We start from the raw sequence: 6,530 nt of genomic DNA on the forward strand, positions 1-6,530 counted from the left end.
ATTTTAGCTTTGTTTGGTTTACTTCTCATTTTCTTTCGAATGTTATCTTCAAGTACCACTCACATTACTATATTAATAAATATTCATATCAAACCATAAAAAAGTTAAAAAGCATAAATTCGTTACTAGAATTATGATCATTTAGTAAAATTGATTGTAATTTGTTGATTGCGGAGTACTTTGTTCATATAATTGTACAGTATTATCGAGTGGTTGTGTTGGTTCTTCTTCTTCTGGTACACCATAGTCTGTATTTATTAAATATACCAATAATACAAAATGGGTTAAAATATAATATGACAATATGGCTGAACTCATTGCATTAGCATTGAAGCATCCGTTACTAAGCTTTTCAGTGGGTGAGAAATATGGAACCAATTCGTAACATTTGTCAACTGATCCATCAAACACAAAAATAAGTAGTGCAATGATCGGACCTAGACTAAAGAATGCAGTGAGCCATACGAATACTTTGATGGCTATTCTTTTACTGCAGCAGTTGCAGCATAAAAATATGAAAGTTAATGATGCAAAGAATAATTCAATTGGTACGGTGCTTAATAAGGTAACCGGGAAATAATCCAAGTCTAAACTATGGTAATCATCACTATCATATGAATAAAAATATGTTTGTTCGTAGAGCAACATTATTGATAAAGCAAGTGACCAAACCAATCCTCCAAAGTAAAGTAACACCAAAAACGCTCTTATAATGGTTGACCTTTTACATTTGTATGATATATTATCATCATTCATGTCGCAATGGTGTTGATTGGACGGTTTTCATTTGAACGAAGAATGACGGTTAATGTATTTTGACTAGTTTACAATATACCAAAATTTCTTATCGTGCAATTCAATTGGGTTTACATTCAAAAGTGCTACTGATTTTTTGAAGAACAAAAATCAACCAAATGATATTCTGGTGTTTTTATAATAATCATATTTACTGAAAAGAAAATGATGTCTCAAAAATTATGTTTACAATGCGTCTCAATTATGAATTAAAATAGAAAAATAGAAATAAGTTAAAACACGTTAACCTTGATCACATATTTGCATAACAAAATGGACAAAGTTTAAGAGCAAATGTATGCATAGCTAGTTAAAAGTATTTTCTGGTTGGTAATACTTTTATAATTATAATTGATTCCATCTTCTATGTTTAGTAGTGAATACTTTGAGATCACCAAAACAATACATTGAATAGCTTATGTATAAATAATTATACTACTATAAACAATTTTTTTATATATTTAAAAATTAAAAAAAAATCAAAATAATATTGATTTGATTTATAAATCCAAACGCAAAACATGAATCAACACAAACATATGAAAACAGTTAACTTATAACATTAAAGAGAAAAATCAAATCAAATAAATCGAGACATATCACAATACAGTAATATGGCTGAAAAAAATGTATTATTCTTGATTTACATGCACGATAGGTGTCAAATATATAACGTCCTCCAACTACCACTACTAACTTTTTCAGTGAAAATCAACTTTTTAATAATATGTTATAACATATTTGAACGTGCCTTGTAATAATCATAAAATTGAGAGGCATTGACTTTTAGCGACCGTTTAGAAATTGACAGAGTCGTATCATTAGCACTCAAAAATTCTTTCATAGTTTAGTTCAATTGACTGTAACATTCAAATTTTGAACGATTATTGAAACAATTGTCAGTTTGCCAACATTAAAATGCTTGCTTTACTTGCAACCTTTGCTTGCTCAATCCCAAGCTCTGGAAGGGCAACATTCACCACAACAGTCAATGTTCGTGCTTCCCCATCAACATCATCAGCTGTTGTTGCACAATACAGTGCTGGTCAATCTGTTACCTATGATAGCATCTACTCTAACGAAGGCCGCACATGGATTTCATACATTGGTGGATCAGGAAACCGTCGCTATTGCTGCGCAATTGATACAAACGGAGCTCAATATATCACAGTTGGTGGTGGTGGCAGTCCATCTCCAAGCCTTCCATACTTACAACGCCAATCAAGCCACTCCTCAGTTCGTCAATGGGGTTGCCTCTTCTGCGCCTGCTGCTGGGTTGGTGGACTCAACACAATTGGTGAAGTCGATGCTGCTTTCACATGGGCCAGGAACAACAACTACGTCCGTTGGGATGCATATGTTTTAATCGGTTCACAAGATCTCTCTCAACGTATCGCTAACCATTATGGACGCACTAAGAAGTCAGGATGTGTCATCGTTCACGGAAATGGTCACTTCTATGTCACTGACACAAGCGGCAGAGAAATCTACAATTCTGCTGGTTGGGGCTGGGGTCATTAAATAAAACCTCCTCACTATTCACGTTTTTTATTCAATATTTTGAATGTAAGAGTTCCTTTTTTTATTGTAAACTTCTTTTTAACGAAGTAATTAATTGTACAATTAATTATGTAAAATAAACAATACTTCTATATATCATAAATCATCATTAATCTGGCATTAGGTTGAATAAGGTCAAGGAGCTGCCTATTATATCTTAAGAATATGTTTGTTTGAGTTAAAAAAAAAAATTTTGTTTGCATTAAATGAACGTTTATTTGAGATAACGTATTTTATGTAATCAAATGGATTTTGTTGTGAAGATTTCGAGGAAGTTCAGATTCCTGTTGATATCACAGTTTCGAGCTACGAAACTCTCCTAATTTTAATGAAAATCTAATTATGCCGGCGTTTTGATGCCAACAATTTCACTACAAGTACACAAATTATTGACCATATTATAGAACTTGCAAGTACTTTTCAGGATGATCAATTACAGTTTGTAATTTCATGTTTGCAGCGCTTGCCAAAAATTCGTGTGCTTCAAAATGGGCGCTATTCAATACGAATTAATTCCTATTCAAAAATTGAAAATTGAAAAGATTATTTCCGAAACGATAACTTTTTTAATTAAAAATTGGGGTTTAAGTAAACTCCGAAAACAAGTTTGAGAACTCGGCTTCAATTTCAAGTCCTAATGGGTCCGAAAAACTTAACTCCGAAAAGAATTCTGGGATTTGATTATCATATGGAAGGATTGTTTCTTCTTTCTGTGGAATTTCGAAATTTTCAATTTTCATCAACTCATCTTCAAATGAAATTGGCTTTGAGCTTGCAAGCATACTTTGCGAAGCAATAGCAGGTTGAGGAGGCTCAGAAATTATAGGCTTTGATGCCGGTGTATGAAAATTTTGACTTGTTAAAGAATTAACCGGACGGCCTTTTTCGTTGAGCTCGTAGCGGTGCTTAAGTGTTCCGTCTGGTGAATAAATGCAGATGTATTTAATGGCGACTCTTGGGTTTGCAAATTTTCCCATTTGTGAAGTGAAGTACACAAAATTTGAATTAAACACAAATTTTATTTCAAAAAAAATTAACTAAAAAAACAGCTCACATACTGATTAAAAGTGAAGGTTAGAAAGAAGATAGCGAGGTGTGGCCAAAGGAGATTCGATTTGTTGTTTGATAGTTTGATTATGAAAAAATTTTGATTAATTAATAAATATTAGCATTTGATTTAGATGATTAATTTACATCAAATTAATGATGAAGTAGTAATGCTTCCGTGTGTTGATGGGAAATACGGAATTGTAAAGTGAAATTATTTTTTTGAAAATTCAAGAAAAAAAATCATGCTTTTATTTTCGATATTTTCATAAAACACAAGTTTGTTTTTATTATTTTCACTTGTAAATATTGTGAAAACCTTTTAGAAAAATGATTTTTTAGTTTGAATAACGAAAGTTAACATGTTATTTGTAAATCATAGAATATTTGGAGTGCCCTAATTTAACGGTTATTGATGACCAAACGAAGCTTCTTAATTTCATATTAGAAGTACAAAGGAAAAAAATGTATGTTTTGTGATGATGAGATTTTCCTCTCGTTCAGCAACTTGGTGGTGAGGTTAAGATCTCTCTGAACAAGATTAAATTGATCTAACACGCAGAATTTATCTTTAAAGTAATTTTCAAATTAAGATTTTCGATAAATTTTCTTAATAAACACTGCTTTTTATAAACAAAAGATATTTGTTTGAAATTTTTAAGAAGAAGAAAAAATTGAAATGAAGTTAATAAATCTAAATTTTTGCTAATATAAGATTAAGTAATGTTTTTAACTATTAAATATTTTTTATGAAACTGTTTCTTTTTTTTGTGTGTGCAATTGAGACATCAAAAATTGGAGTAATTAAATTTCTTCAATTTTTTATAATTTTGTATATACAATAACCACCTTTTAATTTTGTAATCACTTTTAACTTGTTGGAATATTTACATTGTCCTTCACCAGAAGTAAATTTTGGTGATTTTGAAAAAGAATTTTGTCATTTTGCATATTTCACATCAAATGTCTCTCGTTTTTCCCGCCAACGAATTTAAAGCATTTAATTATCATTCAATATTTTATTGACCAAAACGACATCGGAAATTTTGCAAAGATAAATTGACTATGGTCCGTTCGATTAAAAAACCAAAATCAAAATTTTCAGATGTCACGTAGAGCCCAAAAATGCGAAGCTTGCGGTGCGATTGGTACCATTATTGAGGATACATCCCGTGGTTGCATGGTATGTACTTCATGCGGTTCCATCATTCAGCAATCCGTCTTAATCAACGAAGTCGATTTCACAGAACTCAGCAACGGTACCACATCGCGTAATGGGCAATTTGTTGCATCAGCGTCACAAAAGTCAAATTCGTTCATATCAACTCAAAGTTCAATAGAAGGCAAAGCGCGTATCCAATCCATTTGCGATCAGCTCCCACGTCTTGCAAATCAGCCCGACGTCTGCGAGCTCGCAGAACGGATTTTTAAGAAGGCATTACATGAAAGATTTATTCGCGGCAGAACAATCGAAATCGTCGCCGCTGCATGTGTATATGTCGCAATCCGCCAAAAGCGTTCCACCGGCTATTTATTAGTCGATGTTGCCGATCATGTTAATTGCGGAATATTCGAATTAGCGGCAACAGCTTTACGACTTTCGACATGCGTAAACGAGCTTATGCCAGTTATCGACCCAACTTTATACATCGATCGATTTGCCGATGAATTGAAATTCGGTCGACTTTCAAGCGATATCAAAGAAACAGCAATCAAAGTAATCCGAAGATTAGACAGAGATTGGATCCAAACAGGGCGTAAACCTGCGGGCGTATGTGGTGCTGCGATAATGATCGCAGCACGAATCCATAAAGTCGATCTCACAAAGGAAACAATCTTAAAATGCGCGCGTGTGTGTAATGCAACTATCACCAAAAGGTTAAATGAAATCTCGAGGACGAATTTGGCCAAATCTAGTATCAATGAGCTCCGAGAAAACCAAGATTTGCTTCAAGAAGAAACACACGAATTACCTCCTGCGATGTTAATTAATAAGAAGTTGAATGAAATTAGTGAGAAATTAAAGGCGCCAAAGAAAGAAGAATTGTTGGATGGCAATTTTGATGATGAAGAATTGGATGATGTCGATGATTTGATTTTGTCAACAGAAGAAGCAGAGAAAAGATCTGCTTTGTTTTATACTATGTATAAATCAAAGTTAAATCAGCCGCCTAAAGAACCAAAGCCGAGAAGAAATAAAAAGAAGGAACAATTGATCGATGAAGATAAATTCGATCAAAAGGAAAAATCATTCGAAATAGAAGAAGGTGAAGAAGTATATCATGATGATGACGTTTTACAAAGTGATCCAGGCGAAATAGATGATTTTTATTAATGACATTTTGTATAAAATTTTTATATTAATTAAGTTTGATGTGATGCATCAAAATGTTGTGTGGAATTGACTACTTTATTGTCTCACAAAAAATCAACTTTTGAATGAATTAAATGCACTTACAAAAACAAATACTTTTACTAAATTAAAAACTTTTACTGAATATAATACGCTTACAAAAACAAATACTTTTGCTAAATCAAGCATAGTTTCTGTTTCTAATTCAAGGCATGCGCATACTTTTACAAAGCAAGTATTGTTTACCGAAACAAAAAATATTGAATCATTAACATTTGATAAATCACATTGGAACATTATATCTTTATCATTAACCTTTTCAATATCATTAGTTCAAACAACGTCATTTTGTTATTCTACATTTATAAGCACTATTTCACGTACAATTATGACTCAGAAGAGAAATATATTTTTACAGATTTTATTTATCATGAATATACAGTTATTGTATACTCATCACTTATGTTTTTATTCAAATTATTTCGTAAATATTTAGCTGATATATCTTCAAGTGAATCTTCACACAATAATAAAATAATAATTGTTGTAGCTGTTTGTGTTGTAATTGTTGTTGCTTTACTTTTTATTTTTTTAATCAGAATTCGAATTCACACGTGAAGAATAAATGAAGAAAATCAAAATGATGCACAAAACTCATTTGTATCTGTAATCACAAAATCAAATACTGAAGAAGATCCTTTTGCGGATGATTTTAAAGAAGAAAAATTTATTAATCAAATATAAATAAAAAATATACATAGTCCATTTATTAATT

General features: G+C 31.7%; 3 protein-coding genes across 3 annotated transcripts; 2 read left to right on the forward strand and 1 right to left on the reverse strand.

The window, feature by feature from the left end:
* Positions 1-1,713: 1,713 nt before the first annotated feature.
* Positions 1,714-2,316, forward strand: GO595_004878 (YSIRK-type signal peptide-containing protein; the record flags this gene model as incomplete). Its single annotated transcript, XM_067918058.1, has 1 exon — positions 1,714-2,316. One exon carries the CDS (start codon positions 1,714-1,716, stop codon positions 2,314-2,316), a length of 603 nt encoding a protein of 200 aa, XP_067774896.1.
* Positions 2,317-2,939: 623 nt separating this feature from the next.
* On the reverse strand, positions 2,940-3,332 carry GO595_004879 (uncharacterized protein; the record flags this gene model as incomplete). The annotated part of the gene is made up of 1 exon (XM_067918059.1): positions 2,940-3,332. The coding sequence occupies one exon, from the start codon at positions 3,330-3,332 to the stop codon at positions 2,940-2,942; it is 393 nt and encodes a 130-aa protein (XP_067774897.1).
* Positions 3,333-4,507: 1,175 nt separating this feature from the next.
* On the forward strand, positions 4,508-5,737 carry GO595_004880 (transcription factor IIIB 90 kDa subunit-like; the record flags this gene model as incomplete). Its single annotated transcript, XM_067918060.1, has 1 exon — positions 4,508-5,737. The coding sequence occupies one exon, from the start codon at positions 4,508-4,510 to the stop codon at positions 5,735-5,737; it is 1,230 nt and encodes a 409-aa protein (XP_067774898.1).
* Between the last annotated feature and the right edge of the window lie 793 nt (positions 5,738-6,530).

Source organism: Histomonas meleagridis (assembly GCF_020186115.1).
Source record: "Histomonas meleagridis strain 2922-C6/04-10x chromosome Unknown contig_30, whole genome shotgun sequence".
Lineage (NCBI taxonomy): Eukaryota > Parabasalia > Tritrichomonadida > Dientamoebidae > Histomonas > Histomonas meleagridis.